The following is a 17,487-nucleotide window of genomic DNA, read 5'->3' on the forward strand; positions in this document are numbered from 1 at the left end:
TTTTTTTTTGACACTGTCACCATTACGATTCACAGATATTCGGACTGTATTAAAAGATGTATTCACATTTTAAACAGAAAATGCTGTAAACACTCTGCAGGTCACTAGCACATGTGGAGAGTGAAATAGGGTCAGCACTTCTTGCTTATTTAAAAAAAAACACATCAAGCAACCTTTGAAAAAAAAAATCCAGATTTTTGTATTTTTTCCCAGGAAGCTACAGAGTACTGCCATTTGCTTATCTGTTGGGCTGCGCAAGTAACAACTTCATTGTTCCGACAATAAAACTCTTCATTCTTCACAACAGCTGCCTTGAAACAATTTAGAAAGTACACAGTGCCGGATTTAGATGGCGGCCAAATCTCCCACAATTCAAAGCGAGAGAGAAAGTGCCCAGCGTCGACCAGTTGCCGTTGCAGTGCGCATGCGCAGGGCGGCCGATGATGCGCTGGCCGTGGTTGTGCGCATGTGCAAGACGCTTATATTTTGGAAATGTACACCCCGTTTTTTTCAATTTTTTCGGGGAACCCCCTAGAAAGTGGGGGCCCTAAGCTATAGCTTGTTTAGCTTATACGTAAATCCGGCACTGAGCGTACAGACGTCCCTTCTCAAACAGGTTTGAAGCAAAAATAAATAAATACATGGAAAATTAAGATTCCTTTTTTTCGTAGAGTATACAGATAGAAGACAGAGTATATTCTTCAAACTTATTTTGGAAAGGACTAATTGCATATTAAGCATCTGGTACTCTGAAATTAAAAACAAAAAACTGAAAATGATATTGTTGAATAGTGGGTCTGACAGTCAATGAATGATCAGTGAAGATGTCTGCAAATTGACTGGTGCAATGTACTTTGACATAAAACACTACTGGTGAATTCAGTCAAAATTCAGGTTGATATTGAAAAAACGCAGGCATCATTCAGCACTTTTCATCATTTGATAATCTTCCTCGTTTACAGTACCTGCGGATAATAACAAGATAAATACAGTTTCAGCAAACAAAAATGTGCAGCTTTTCATAAATTATCATCAGAGTCTATAAACTGAGTTCAAATATGAGTTCTCAAGCAGAAGGTATGCGATATGAATGGATATCTGGTCAATACTCCATCTGAATTGTGCCTTTGGCCACAATATCTAAACTGGATCATGAAAGAGAAAAGAATAGATGGGCGATCAGATGCTTCCTGCACCATCGTAACCTCACTACCAGCACACACTGCCCTCGGGACGGCTGCTTTGGAGACGAGACGGTTTCCCACCTCTTGTGGGTTGTTGGGGGAGTTCAGAACCAGGGGCCACAGTTTAAGAATGAGGGGTAAGCCATTTAGAATGGAGACGAGGAAACACTTTTTCTCACAGTGAGTAGTGAGTCTGTGGAATTCTCTGCCTCAGAGGGCGGTGGAGGCGGGTTCTCTGGATGCTTTCAAGAGAGAGCAATTTAGGGCTTTTAAAAATAGCGGAGTCAGGGGATATGGGGAGAAGGCAGGAACGGGGTACTGATTGGGTATGATCAGCCATGATCACATTGAATGGCGGTGCTGGCTCGAAGGGCCGAATGGCCTGCTCCTGCACCAATTGTCTATTGTGAGTGTGGATTTGCGATGAGAGTCTGGGGAAGAATGCAAGGATCCCCGTCACGGTTTATCCCGAACAGCTCTGTAACAGAGGATTCTCAGTCTTATGGACTGTTCCCAGGGACACATTCGGAGATGGACGTCAAGTGCTGCTGGAAGGTCATCAACTCGGTGAAAGACGCTCTTTGGTCTGCGCGAGCGTTGTTGACCACCCAGCGGAGCGAGATGTCCGTCGGGGAATGATGCCGACTGGTCCTCTCCAGTCTGCAGGAGTACGTGCTAAGGGACGCACTGAAGCTCGGTGCAGCCAACGCCAAGGCTCTGTGGGGGAGGACCACAGTCTAGGGTCCATCCACGACTGGATATTGAGGGGCAGCGTCTGGTGGAGACGCCCCTCAAACGAAGAGAAGGATCTCACCCCAGGGGGTCACGTGATCATAAGATCATGTGATAGGAGCAGAATTAGGCCATTCAATAATAGCTGATCCAACTTTCCCTCCTAACCCCATTCTCCTGCCTTCTCCCCATAACCACCTGTACTAATCAAGAATCCATCTATCTCTGCCTTAAATATATCCACTGACCTGGCCTCCACAGCCTTCTGTGGCAAAGAATTCCACAAATTCACCACCCTCTGACTAAAGAAATTCATCCTCATCTCCTTCCTAAAACAACATCCTTTAATTCTGAGGCTATGGCCTCTGGTCTTAGCCTCTCCCACTGTAAATAAGCTTGTTCTAAGCTTCCCCCCAGTCTAGGTGAGTCAATAAAACACTGATTCAAGCACTGGAACAACTAAACCACCGCAGGTTCGATCCTTGTATCTGCCTGGCCAAGGCTTTAAGCCTCATGCAAGCAGAGACACTCCAAAAGGTCACACAGTCCTAAGCGCTCTTCCAGAAGATCGACAAAGGACCTTGTGGGGGCTGCCTTTTTTAGGTCCCCGAACCTTGAGGGGCCGAACTACAGAGGGGTGGTATATTTACAATCCAATCAAGTATAACAAATTACAATAATACATTACTGACAGGTACACAGGCCAATTACAGAAAATTCCTACATTGTTGCAGGTGAAGCTTCCAGAAGAGGCTAACAGAACCTTGAATAATGCAACATTTACCCTGGGATGCCAACAAACCTGACAGGGCTCAACATTTCAACCAATCGACACTTAACAGGGTAACTGTCTCGCAACATTATTTACAATACGTACACTTAGTTTGCATCTATCCAATTAACCTCATGCATTTTACATTTCCTAGGATGTCTTCTGCAAAAATCCCATCCATCTGTCAATTGACTATGCAACACTGATCTGAGCCACAGACTTGCTGGCACCATTCAGAAGCTTGTCCCATTTCTTCAGAGCACACCAACTTGACTAAAATGGCCTAGCAATACATAAGTTCTGATCAAAGTTTGGGTACTATGGCTGCTCGGTTTCAGCCAGGATTCAACCACTAGTGGAAACATTCTCTCCACATTCACTCTATCCAAGCCTTTCACTATTCTGTACGTTTCACTAAAGTCCCCCCCCCCCCCCCCCCCTCATTCTTCTAAACTCCAGCGAGTATAGGCCCAGAGCCAACAAACACTCATCATAGGTTAACCTACTCATTCCTGGGATCATTCTTCTAAACCTCTTCTGGACCCACTCCGGAGCCAGCACATCCTTCCTCAGATATGGTGCGCAAAATTGCTCACAATGTTCCAAATGCGGCCTTACCAGCGTCTTATAGAGCCTCAGCATTACATCCACCCTGAGTGGCAAAGGTGTCAGGAGTAATGATATGCGAACACCACAATACCACACTAGTGAATGTATGTAAAGCCTCCGACAATGTTGGAAGAATTTTTGCACCGTTCTTGCTTTGTCTATCATTTTTATTCTGGATAAAGATTATTTTGATATATTTTATTAAAATGAAAGACATTGGACTTAGCTCAAATTTGCATTCTTGGTCACCCTGCAGTTGCATCTATTGTGCAAGTTGCAAAGAGCAGCTATCACACATTGCGATCACTTGCATAGCCAATATCAATTACCGATCAACAGCTTGCACTTGCAGCTCAAATGCAACATATGAAATATCATCAGCCCCAAGAATCATTCAACGTTAAAAAAAAAATGAACACTGAACACCAGACATCAATAATAGGAGTAATAAATGATGAGTATATGGAACGAGCTGCCACAGGACGTAGTTGAGGCAGGGACCATAGATTGCCTGTAGCATGTGTAAGGAGTGGATGCGAATGTGGGATCTTGGACCTAATGTGAATGGGCGATCAATGGTCAGCATGGGCTTGATGGGCCGAAGAGCCTGGTTACATGTTGTATCATTCAATCAATCAATCAAGACGCACTTGTACGAAAGATGCATTTGGATGGATAAGTACAATATTATTTTCAATCACATACGATTCAGTTTAGCAAAGACTATTTGATACCTTTCTGCTTGCACACTGGGTACAATAAGGGTATCGCTAAACCTTGATCTTCCTTCTGGTAGGCAGCAATTAAATTCTTCACCTTTCGAAACAATCTCTTATGGACTCCAGGCGCTGTCTATGAACACATGAGGAAAGAAAGAAAAGGAGAATTTAGTCACAAGTAAAGTTAATTAGTTCATTAGTTGTCAGAGCAGAATTCGACCATTGGGCCCATCAAGTCTACTCTGCCATTCAATCATGGCTGATCTATCTCTCCCTCCCGACTCCATTCTCCTGCCTTCTCCCCATAATCCCTGACACCCTTATAATCAAGAATCTATCTATCTCCGCCTTAATAATATCCATTGCCTTCTGTGGCAATGAATTCCACAGATTCACCACCATCATCTCTGAAAGAATCTCTACAGAAAATCTAATCAAGGAATTCCTCCTCATCTCATTTCTACAGGTACATCCTTTTATTCCATAGCTATTGTAAGTAAGCCTAGCTCAGATTCTTCTTAAGCCCCCTTCGGTCATGGCTGACCATTGGTGTCTCCAGGGTTGGAGGACGTCGGTGCGTGACTTTGTTTAACGTGGGGAGACTGGTGCACAGACAGCCACCCCACGGTCCTTGACAGATCTGGGTCAGGATCCAATGGCGTGGAGTTCAAGACGACCGGAGACCCTTTTCTGCTGCAGCCTTCATCCGCCTTCCCGGCCGTTGTGACGCTCCACTAAGGTCAGCCATCGTCCTCCGCCTGTTCCACCATTGAGGTCTTGGTTGGATTGCTCTTTGTCAGAGTGCCCCCCCTCGACCTTACCGCCATGGGTGGCCCTACCAGGAGCATCGCTTCAGACGGCATCGCTCTCAGGATCTCAGGACCACACAAGCTTCTCCACCACGACAAGGTGACAATCCACGGAGCTCAGATTAGACCCAGCTATATTCCTCATCTCTCTATAACTGCAACATTAATAAGAGCCATATTTTCGTTGATGGTCATTATTACTCTTATTTCATTAGTCACATCCTGCAACGTGTAACTCTTTGGCTCAGATGACATTCATGATGATTTCATGCAATTCCACAATTCCACAATTCAGGGGGATTATCACATGCATGTGTAAGGATGTTTGTGTAAAATTTTTATTGTGGTTGTGTTCTTTATTAGTGTACCGCTGCTGGCAACCCAAATACCACCAACCTTGGTTGTGTGGCAATTAAATTATTTCATTCATTCATTCATTCATTCCGAGGACAAACTTGTTTATTTTAGCTTAGTTGAGAGATACAGCATGAAAACAGGCCCTTCAGCCCACCGAGTCCGTTTGATCCTACACACCAGGGACAATTTCGAGAAGCCAATTAACCTACAAACCTGCACGTCTTTGGAGTGTGGGAGAAAACCGGAGGACCTGGAGAAAATCCACGCAGTGACAGGGAAAACGTGCAAACTCCGTACAGACAGCACCCGTAGTAAGGATCCAACCCGCTATAAGGCACTAACTCTACCATTGTGTGACTGTGCTGCCCGAGATGTTGACCACCATTACAAATTAGCCAAAAAAATTATTTGGTTAAGATATAGAAGGAAGTGAAAACAATGTAGGAGTCAAATTGAAACCGTCAGGATATAAATTGGGTAGAGTGCTTAAATCCATGAATACATCCCACACTTCCTGTTTTAACTTCTGCTTTCGGCTTCATCTTGAACGCTCTTCGGAATTTATTGTAAATTCCCTGCAAGTTAAAAATTGTTCACTCACACATAATAAGACACGAGCAACAATCCACAGATGATTCACAAAGTCACGTTAACATTGTGACGATCCAAGGTAATAAAATATGAGATTCGTCCTATCAGGCAAATCAGACCTGGTCGCTATTTATCAACTTATTACAAGCATATGGTGCAACACAACCTTGAAATTAATTGTTTCAGAACCGGGCGAAGGATGGGTAAAGACACGAAGGAGGTATATCCCTTTCAATTTCTCTTTTTTTTTCTCTTTTTCTCTTCTCTATTCTTTTTATTTTTGCTTATTTCACATCACCTTCTTGTTTACTTTTTCGAGCTATTCTCGAGCTAGAGAGCTCTTTCTCTCTATTTCTTGCTTTTCTTACTCTTCTTTGCTATTAAATTAAAAATAAGAAGTTGTACATGAAATGTAATATGTTATTCATGTCATATTATTGTACATCACTTCTAATAAAAATATTATATAAAAAATAAATTTAAAAAAAATAAGCTGACAATGATCAGAAAGGAGGAGCAGAAATGGGCTGGTGAAATAAAAATTAGGTGCAGCTAATCCGGCAGTTGCAGGATCACGGAGAGAGAGAAAGGATTCCACGGTTAAATGGAACTAAAAAGGAATAAGATGATGGGTAGACACAAAATGCTGAAGTAACTCAGCGGGTCAGGCAGCATCTCTGGAGAAAAGGAATAGGTGATGTTTCGGGTCGAGACCCTTCTTCAGACTGAGAGTCAAGGGAGAGGGAAACACGAGGTATGAAGTGGCCATTCGGCCCATCAAGTCTGCTCTGCAATTCAATCATGGCTGATCTATCTCTCCCTCCTATCCCCATTCTCCTGCCTTCTCCCCATAACCCCTGACGCCCGTACTAATCAAGAAAGGTGCAAAGAACAGATGAGTGATAGTTATGAAAAGAACAAATCAAAGCCAGCAATGGTGATCAAGAAAAAATGGAGCCCACAATGGTCCATTGTTGGCTGTGGGAAAGGTGATAACGAGCGGATACAAAAAATGATACCAACGAAGCAAGGGTTATTTAAAATTAGAGAAATCAATATTCATACCTCTGGGATGTAAGAAGCCTCCCCCTATAGCTCAGACCCTCAAGTCCTGACAACATCTCTGCACCCTTTCCAGCTTGACAACATGGTGCCCAATACTGACCACAGTACTCTAAATGTGGCCTCACCAACTTCTTAAATAACTTCAACACGACTTCCCGACATCTATCCTGATTCCCATCGTTGGACAGAAAGTAGAAAGCCTGAAATCCCACATCACGAGGTCCGGGTAATGTGGGACAGCAACAGAAAGTTATGAATCACCTCTTGCACTACCTTGGACCTGTTTTCTTTTGCAGCCTTATTTTCTTTTTACAGTCTTGCAGAATTGAATTGAATTGCATTGAATACTTTATTGTCGCAGTGAAATTCTTTGCTTGCACACCCATATAACCATATAACAATTACAGCACGGAAACAGGCCATCTCGGCCCTTCTAGTCCGTGCCGAACACGTATTCTCCCCTAGTCCCATCTACCTGCACTCAGACCATAACCCTCCAGTCCTTTCCCGTTCATATACCTATCCAATTTATTTTTAAATGATAAAATCGAACCTGCCTCCACCACTTCCACTGGAAGCTCATTCCACACAGCTACCACTCTCTGAGTAAAGAAGTTCCCCCTCATGTTACCCCTAAACTTCTGTCCCTTACTTCTCAAGTCATGTCCTCTTGTTTGAATCTTCCCTACTCTCAATGGGAAAAGCTTATCCACGTCAACTCTGTCTATCCCTCTCATCATTTTAAAGACCTCTATCAAGTCCCCCCTTAACCTACCCAAGGTAGGTATGCAAATAGTCGCCACACAAATAGCGCTTACAAACTTACAATTCCCCCCCCCCGCGCACCAGGTCCCCTTTCTTCTTCCCACCCTTCCCCTTCCCACATGGCCGTCCCCCATGCCGGGGGTGTAAGTTATTTATGTATAATTTGTGTTTTTGAGGGTTGTCTGAATTCATGGGCCTGTGATAATTTTGCACGCTAGGTTTTCATTGTACCTGTAACTCAGTGTGCTTGCAAATACGACATTAAACACAACTTGATTTGAACGGACTTGAATGACGCTAAAGGGGCTGTCCCACTAGGGCAACCTAATCCGCGAGTTCTGGCGAATTTGCCCTCGACTCATACTCGCAGCATGGTCGACACGAGGTTGTAGGAGGTCTTCGTAACTCTCCTTCATGCTCGAGAGTGGTCTCCACATACTCGAGGCCTCAGCTAGGTCGCCGCGTTTTTTTCAATATGTTAACAAATGCCCGCAAGTTAAAAAAGGTCGCCATGGGAAAAATCGATACTTTTTATACTTGTAGGTTTAGTCGTAGTAGGTCGGCATATTAGTCATAGGTAATCGAGGGTAATCGAAAGTAGTCGAAGGTAGTCGTAGATAGTCTTCATCATAGTCGAAGGGAGGTCGAAGGAGGTCGTCTTCACTCTCCACAATTCGGTGTCCAATTTTCCCGAAGTTAGTCATAGCTAGTCGAAGCTAGTCTTCAACATAATCGAAGGAGGTTGAAGGAGGTCTTCTACATAGTCGAAGGAGCTCTTCAACATGACATTTTTTCAAACTCTCTTAAGCTCACCAATTAGGTCGCCCAAGTGGGACAGCCCCTTAACTTCACCAAAGGGAAGCTGAATCATACAACAAACCTGGTTAGTTATAACAAGATTTTAATTGTTTGCATCAAGGGTCTTATGATGCTAAACGACAGTTCAAGACTGCGATCAAATTAAATAGGATTAAGGTGAAGGTGGAAAGATTTAATAGGAATCTGAGGGGTAACTTTTTCACACAAAGGGTGGTGAGTGTATGGAACACGCTGCCAGAGGAGGTAGTTGAGGCAGGTACTATCCCAACGTTTAAGAAACAGTTAAGCAGGTACATGGATAGGACAGATTTGGAGGGATATGGGTCAAACACGGGCAGGTGGGACTAGTGTAGCTGTGACATATTGGCTGGTGTGGGCAAGTTGGGCTGAAGGGTCTGTTTCCACACTCTATGACTCTAAATGAAAGTTACATGAGAAATTTGACTGGAAAAACATTGCATGTTTAGAATGAAGGGTGGCATGGTGGCGTGGTACAGTGGCACAGCTGCAGAGTTGCTGCCTTACAGAGCCAGGGACCCAGGTTCGATCCTGACTACTGGTGCTGTCGGTATGAAGTTTGCACCTTCTCCCCGTGACCATGTGGGTTTCTTTCAGGTGCTCAAGTTTCCTCCCGCACTCCAAAGACATGCAGGTTTGCAGGTTGATTGACTTCCGTACCTTGTCCCTATTGTATAAGGTCGAACTTGTGTATGGGTAGTCGTTAGTCAACGCGGACTCGGTGGACCGAAGGGCTTGTTTCTACGCTGTGTCTCTAAAACTAAAACTCAAGTTCAGTGCTGCCGAGAAATTGCAAAAAAAAAATTTAAACAACTGTGAGATTATTATTATGACCAGGAATGACTAAGCAGTTCATCTTTCTCAGATGCAAACCGGAAGCTTGAGAAAAAAGGAGGAACTCATCAGTGAAATGGAGAGTTGATGGTTTAAGTTGGGGCCCTTCATCTGATGTTAATCGAGTTCTGCACGAGAGTTGATAATGTAGAATACCCAAAATGAAAGTAACAAGCGTAAGATAGTCAGTGGTAGTTCTTTATTCGCCTCCAAAGATGTCTTCATACTGCATGATCAATATGATTCAGTTCGGGGGTAGATTGGGAAATATGTAACCCGTGGGCAAGTCAGAATGTAAAACCCACCACCACATGGTTGAACTGAAAAAAAAACGTTTGACGTGCAGCTAAGTAAGTATTTTCAGATTCAGATTCAGATTCAACTTTAATTGTCATTGTCAGTGTACAGTACAGAGACAACGAAATGCAGTTGGGTCACAAGGTAGTGCAGATGCTGGAATCTGGAATAAAACACAAACTGCAAGTAACTGCAGATGCGAGAATCTTGAGTAAAACAAAGAGAGGTTGTCTGTCCCACTAACTTACTCCAGCACTTGGTATTTTGCGTAAGTATTTTAGACAATAGACAATAGGTGTAGGAGTAGGCTATTCGGCCCTTTGAGCCAGCACCGCCATTCACTGTGATCATGGCTGATCATCCACAATCAGTACCCCGTTCCTGCCTTTTCCCCATATCCCCTGACTGCTATCTTGAAGAGCTCTATCCAACTCTCTCTTGAAAGCATACAGAGAATTGGCCTCCACTGCCTTCTGGGGCAGAGAATTCCACAGATTCACAACCCACTGGGTGAAGAAGTTGTGTTTGTGGCAGCTATTTTGGGGAATAGTTTAAAGAGGATGAAAATTGACGTTGGTGCGGATGGAATTTAGTTTCGTGTGGGGTATAAATATCTGCAAAAACTAGATGATGTAAGCAAACTGTATTTGTTCTTTTTATATCATCAACTGCAATGATACTGACTTTTCTGGCGTTAAATTCAATGGAGGCTCAGCAGACAATAACTTCCGCCAACACATTATTTAGCATCTTTATTTATTGAGTTGAAAATCCCCACTGTCCCTCTGTTCTCCAGAGCATATTAAATGATTCTGCCCTTTACCCCATCTACTTACAGAATTTAAATAAGCTGCATTATAATGGGAAGATAAATAGGACTGATTAATAGAAACACTGAATTCACGGCAGGAATTAAAGAGATAAATTTGTGTAAGAATTAAGCCAGTGGATATATGTTTAGCTCAGTAATGAATTGCAAAGTTGCTGAAGATCAAACCACGATAAGGTCTGAATCTCAGTCTATCTTTATGTAAACCATTCAGAATTTAATGTTATTGCTTTAATGGGACAATCAAAATGATATGAGATGGTCAATTAGACCATTCTAATACTGACAAATTATTATCTTAGATCATTTCATCGCTATTGGACCAAGTCGTGTTGGGTGGGGCCGCAGTTAGGAGGAAGATAAATATATGCATTTGTATATATAATTCTGGGCGGCACGGTGGTGCAGCGGTGGAGTTGCTACCTTACGGCGCCAGAGGCCCGGGTTCAATCAATCAATCAATGCTGTCTGCATTGAATTTGTACGTTCTCCCTGTGACCACGTGGGTTTTCTCCAGGAGCTCCGGTTTCCTCCCACACTCCAAAAACGTGCAAGTTGTAGATTCATTGGTTTTGGTAAAAATGTCGACTGGCCCCAGTGTGTAGGATAATGCTGGTGTGCAGGGTGATTGCTGGTCGGCGTGGACCCAGTGTACCGAGGTGCCTGTTTCCGCGCTGTATTTCTAAAGACTGAACTGAGCAAATATTTCGTGCAAGCACTAATGGGGCTTTTTCACGGGGCGAGTTGACGCAAGATGTCACCAGAGTGAAGTGGTCGTGGTCCAGCACGAGTCTCGCACGATATAACGGGGGGTAGATAAGAGTTCCCACGGTACTCGGCATTTCTGTTATTTGTGCGAGTGACTTGTCCGTCTCCCGAGCTTTCGCGTTAAATCTTGAATGAACATCGTGAACTACACGTGACACAAATGATGTAATTTTTTTTTCACACACTATAAATATCCTCCCTTGGTTGAATTGGCTCATTTGGAGACATGTTTTACTGTGTATGTGGGAGACACAGATGGACTGAGCACAGTACCTCGGTCTTACTGTGTGTGGGAGAGGGGGAGAAAGAGACGTACACTCACAGAGGCAGAGTCTCTCAGCCTGTGTAAGAGGGAGGGAGAGAGAGAGGGAGGCACACACAAGGTGGATGTGAAATCTCACCTGCCTGTTTCAGTGACAGACACCCGCCGCCAGTAAATGAAGACACCCCCATCTGTCTCCCCCTCCTCTCCCTCGACTACAATCTTTAAAAGGGACTTTAAAAGGGACTTTACTGAAAGGTTACGCATTTGTCGACCACAGGCAGCATATCAGAAGGGTCTCGATATCTCTGGAGAAAAAGAATAGGTGGCGATTCGAATCGGAACCCTTCTTCAGACATCCTAATCGGAATTGAGTCTGAAGATGTGTCTCGTCCCGAAACATCAGCTATTTTTCTCCAGAGATGCTGCTTGACTCGCTGAGTTACTCCAGCGTTTTGTGTCTGTCTTCGGTTTAAACCAGCATGTGCAGTTCACTCCTTACACGGGTCTCTGGAGAACATTGATTGGTAGCGTTCCGGACCCTGCTTCGGAAAGGCATCGATCGCTAGTCGGCGAGGACTCCGACCTGTATCTCTCAAAGAAGTACATGTGAAAATTTTCTCACGGACCATAAAAATGCGTAACCTTTCAGTAAAGTCCCTTTTAAAGTCCCTTTTAAAGATTATAGTTATTTTCTTGAATCTCATTAACATAACTCATGAATAAGTTGATGTCCATATGCGGATGCAAATCTTTATTTTTATTTATTTTTTAAATTCAATCCCACAGAAGACAATTTTTACTCACCTTCTGTCCCCTCTGTCCAGCTTCCGGGTTCACCGTTCGCAGGAGTTCCCACGGTAACCGCAAGAGTTATTATGGATATCGCACTGGCCACTACGTCCATATAATGTTGCAATGCTCAACCACAAGTGTATGTCACTCTTGGAGAAATTCAAACTTTCTTGAATTTTCTCCCGAGTGACCAAGTTACACGATTACCTGCCGTTAGCGCTAGGGTGGTCCACGGTGGTCCACGAATGCCGTACTGTATTCGCACGAGGTTCCCACGATGTTAAACTCCGGTTAACTCTTGCGTCAAGTCGCCCCGTGAAAAGGCCGCTTAAAGGCCAAAGATGAGCTAAGAAGGATGCTTAAGGTTTAATAAGCATCCTTCTTAGCTCATCTTTAGCCTTTAGTGCTTGCACGAAATATTTGCTTGCCAAATCCAACAGGGGAATCATATCCCAGACAAGAAATACCAGGTCTGCTGAAAACAGCCTCTCTCTGGTCTTACCCTACATGGGTTAGCCGATCATGTTCTGCCAAAACCATACGCAACCACACTTTGTAAGTTCACATTCACATTCACATTCGCATTCACATTTATTGTCACATGCACCAATTAAAATACAGTGATATTTGAGTTACCATGCAGCCATAAAATTAAAACACAACACAATTAAAAGGAAAGATAGAACTTAACATAAACATCCACCACAGTGATCACCATGATGGAAGGCAATAAAGCTCAGTCAGTCTTCCTCCTATTCTTCACCCGTGTTTGGGGCCTTGACCCTCCGCAGTCGTCGTTACGGACGGCCCGATATACAAGCCTTCTTGTCGGGATGATCGAAGCTCCTAAGATTCATAGGCGATAGGAGTAGAATTAGGCCATTCGGCCCATCAAGTCTACTCCACCATTCAATCACGGCTGATCTATCTCTCCCTCCTCACCCCAGTCTCCTGTCTTTTCCACGTAACCCCTGGCACCCGTACTGATCAACAATCTATCTATCTCTGCCTTAAAAATATCCCTGACTGAACGGCTATTCCACAGCCTTCTGTGGCAATGAATTCCACAGATTCACCACCCTCTGACTAAAGAAATTCCTCCTCATCTCCTTACGAAAGTAACGTCCTTTAATTCTGAGGATATGGCCTCTGGTCCTAGACTCTCCCACTAGTGGAAGCATCCTCTCCATGTCCACTCTATCCAAGCCTTTCACTCTCCCGGACAAGAACTACCGGGTCTGCAGAAAGCACCCTCACTCTGTTATTACTTGGAAACATAGAAACATAGAGAATAGATGCAGGAGTAGGCCATTCGGCCATTCGAGCCTGCACCGCCATTCAATGTGATCGTGGCTGATCATCCACAATCAGTACCCCGGTCATGCTTTGCAAAAACCTTACAAGTAACAACATTTAACATTGTCATGCTTTGAACTCGACACCCTAAACGTCCACATACACAGTGAGAGACCAACTCTTCGAACTGAATGGAAACAGTGCAGTCAAATTTTGTTTACAAAGTAAATTTCTCTTACTTCAACAGTCCACGAATCTGACGGCGTCTTGAACACACGATATGTGTAAACCACCCCGGAACATCTGTCAAATAGAAAACTGGGTTTTAATTACCTCAAAAGGCAGTTGTTTAAAGAACAAAGTAACACAGCCACAACACATTAATTTCACATTTTATCAGATGTTTTTTTATGTGAATCTTCTTCCATCGAAAAACAGATTTGTGCCATTGTAGTGGTTCGTAAGTTCTACGAGCAGAATTAGGCCATTCGGCCCATCAAGTCTACTCCGCCATGCAATCATGGCTGATCTATCTTTCCCTCTCAACCCCATTCTCCTGCCTTCCCCCCCATAACCCCTGACACCCGCGCAGTGATGTTATAAAAGTCCAAGAAACACAGTCAACTTCAATTGTGGCCTCTCCAGAATGGTAGTAGAAGTTTGCACTGTAAACCAGTTTTAACGTGTTACTCTATTGATGTGTTGCAAGATCTCACAAATGTGAGAACTTAACTGAGTAGCTGTGACCTCAGCAGCCATAGAGCCATCGTCATAGTGATACAGCATTGAAACAGGCCCTTCAGCCTAATTTGCCCACGCCCACCAACATGCCCCATCTAAACTGGTCCCACTTGTCTGCATTTGACCCATATCCCTCCAAAACTACCCTATCCATGTACCTATCTAAATGTTTCTTAAACATTGCGATTGTGCCTGCCTCAACTACCTCCTCCTGCAGCTCGTTCCATACACCCACCACCCTTTGAGTAAAAAAAATTACCCCTCAGGTTCCCGTTAAATCTTTCTCCCCTCACCTTAAACCTATGTCTATCGAGCCGGAAAAGGACATCTTCTTGGATAATCCCTCAGGATTCAACATGATTTGTTTTCATAAGTTCTTTAGTCATAGGAATAGAATTAGGCCATCAAGACTACTCCGCCATTCAATCATGGCTGATCTATCTCTCCCTCTCAACCCCATTCTCCTGCCTTCTCCCCATAACCCCTGGCACCCTGACTAATCAAGAATCTGTCAATCTGCGGCTTAAAAATACCCCACCGCTTGGCCTCCACAGCCGTCTGTGGCAAGAATTCCACAGATTCACCACCCTCTGACTCAAGAAATTCCTCCTCATCCCCTTCCTAAAGTCTCCTTTCACTCCAGTTCTGTAGGATCTGAGGTGCCCGATGAGAGAAATTACGCCCTTCCACTCTCATGACAAAGTTCTTGAACTTTTCTGCATCCTCTACTTCTCTATCTTCCTGACTTCTCCATCTTTCAGTCAGAAGAAGGGTTCCGCCCCAAAATATCACCTAGTCCTTTTCTCCAGAGATGCTGCCTGACCCGCTGAGTTACTCCAGCATTTTGTGTCTACCTACATTATTTTAATTTCGAGATACAGAGCGGAAACAGGCCCTTTGGCCCACCGAGCCCGCGGTGACCAGTGATCCCGCACACCAGCACTATCCTACATGCAGTAGGGACAATTTACAATTTTACCCAAGCCAATTAGCCTGCAAACCTGTACATCTTTGGCGTGTGGGAGGAAACCGAAGCACCCGGAGAAAATCCACACAGATCACGGGGAGAGAGTACAAACTCCGTACAGACAGCACCCGCAGTCAGGACCAAACCCGGGTGTCCAGCGCTGTAAGGCAGCAACTCTACCGCTGCACCACCGTGCCGCACATCGACTTACTCCTCCCAGTTGGCGCGTTAGCTTTTGGTGTCCACACAATCTCCTTCATCTCACCATTTTTGCACTTCCCGTGGTTCGAGGGTTGACAAAGTGTAACCGATAAAGCCTTTCATTCATGCGGCTCATTATATTAGTGGACAATGAACGTTTCACGTACTAGCTTGTAATGTAATCACTGATACGGAATTCATGAGACTGTATTTTCAACTACAGATATTTCTGAAAGTGACGATGGGAACATGAGGGGCAGGGTATTGACATGGACAGAGAAACATAGAAACATAGAAATTAGGTGCAGGAGTAGGCCATTCGGCCCTTCGAGCCTGCACCGCCATTCAATATGATCATGGCTGATCATCCAACTCAGTATCCCGTACCTGCCTTCTCTCCATACCCTCTGATCCCCTTAGCCACAAGGGCCACATCTAACTCCCTCTTAAATATAGCCAATGAACTGGCCTCGACTACCCTCTGTGGCAGGGAGTTCCAGAGATTCACCACTCTCTGTGTGAAAAAAGTTCTTCTCATCTCGGTTTTAAAGGATTTCCCCCTTATCCTTAAGCTGTGACCCCTTGTCCTGGAACTGGTTGGCAGACAGGAAGCAAAGAGTAGGTATAAACGGGTCCTTTTCAGAATGGCAGGCAGTGACTAGTGGGGTGGCGCAAGGCTCAGTGCTGAGATCCCAGTTATTTACAATATATACTAATGATTTAGACGAGGGAATTAAATGTAACATCTCCAAGTTTGCGGATGACACAAAGCTGGGTGGCAGTGTGAGCTGCGATGAGGATGCTCTGAGGCTGCAGGGTGACTTGGATAGGATGGGTGAGTGGGAAGATGCATGGCAGATGCAGTATAATGTGGATAAATGTGAGGTTAAGAACAAGAAGGCACATTATTATCTGAATGGTGTCAAATTAGGAAAAGGGGAGGTGCAACGAGACCTGGGTATTCTTGTACATCAGTCACTGAAAGTAAGCATGCAGGTACAGCAAACGGCAGTTCAGGAAAGCAAATGGCATGTTGGCCTTCATAGCAAGAGGATTTGAGTATAGGAGCAAGGAGGTCCTTCTGCAGTTGTACAGGACCCTGGTGAGACCACCCCTGCAGTATTGTGTGCAGTTTTGGTCTCTTAATTTGAGGAAAGGACATTATTGCTATTGAGGGAGTTTAACTTAGGTTCACCAGGTTAATTCCCGGGATGGCTTGACTGACATATGATGAAAGAATGGGTCAACTGGGTTTGTATTCACTGGAATTTAAGATGAGAGGGGATCTTATAGAAACATGTAGAATTCTTAAGCATTTGGACACGCTAGAGGCAGGAAACATGATCCCGATGTTGGCGGAGTCCAGAACCAGGGGTCTCGGTTTAAGAATAAGGGGTAGGCCATTTAGGACTGAGATGAGGAAAAATGTCTTTACCCAGAGAGTTGTGAATTTGTGGAATTCTCCGCCACAGATGTATTTCAGACTCTGGCTGTTATGGTACACCAGGTTTAATGTCTGCTAGAAAGTCTGAGGACTTTACTGATCTTAAAACTGTCCAGTTTATCACAATAAGGAGGTTATCCTTTTCTGCACTGGCAATAAACCGCTGAACTTTGGAAATGATTGGTAGCAAAAGCTGATCATGGGCTCCTCGCGTTTGAGGTGCACTTGATTTATGCGTTTTTGAAATAATGCAGCTGTTCTTTTCATAGCAAAGCCTGATTTACACAGTGGTATTTTGGAACAAGTGCGCTCAAGTTTACTGCTGGCGGCTCAGACACGTGCACGTTTAATGTACGTGTTTTTGATTCATGCTCCGCTATTCAAGCGCGTAATCCCTAAGTCAAACATGAGGTGCCACTACACATTAAATTGCTGACATGCAAACTGGAGATACGGCATCTCATGTTCCACTTAGGTAGCTTCCAACCTTGTGCAGCACAGTGTCCTAGTGGTAGAGCTACTGCCTGACAGCGCCAGAAACCCGGGATCGATCCCAACTTCGAGTTTGGAACATGGAGTTTGCACGTTCTCCCCGTGACCTGCATGGGTTTTC

At 44.3% G+C, this 17,487-nt stretch overlaps 1 protein-coding gene across 1 annotated transcript in view; it reads right to left on the minus strand.

The window, feature by feature from the left end:
- Window positions 1-597: 597 nt before the first annotated feature.
- The window catches only part of sh2d1a (SH2 domain containing 1A), a 39,092-nt gene continuing 22,202 nt past the window's right edge, over window positions 598-17,487 (minus strand). The window contains exons 2-4 of the mRNA XM_033030975.1: window positions 13,761-13,824; window positions 4,032-4,149; window positions 598-965 (exon numbers count right to left, since the gene is read on the minus strand). Of these exons, the coding sequence (XP_032886866.1) occupies window positions 919-965; window positions 4,032-4,149; window positions 13,761-13,824 (229 nt within the window). The 3' untranslated portion in view covers window positions 598-918. The remainder of the gene's footprint in view (window positions 966-4,031; window positions 4,150-13,760; window positions 13,825-17,487) is intronic.

Source organism: Amblyraja radiata, chromosome 12, assembly GCF_010909765.2.
Source record: "Amblyraja radiata isolate CabotCenter1 chromosome 12, sAmbRad1.1.pri, whole genome shotgun sequence".
Lineage (NCBI taxonomy): Eukaryota > Metazoa > Chordata > Chondrichthyes > Rajiformes > Rajidae > Amblyraja > Amblyraja radiata.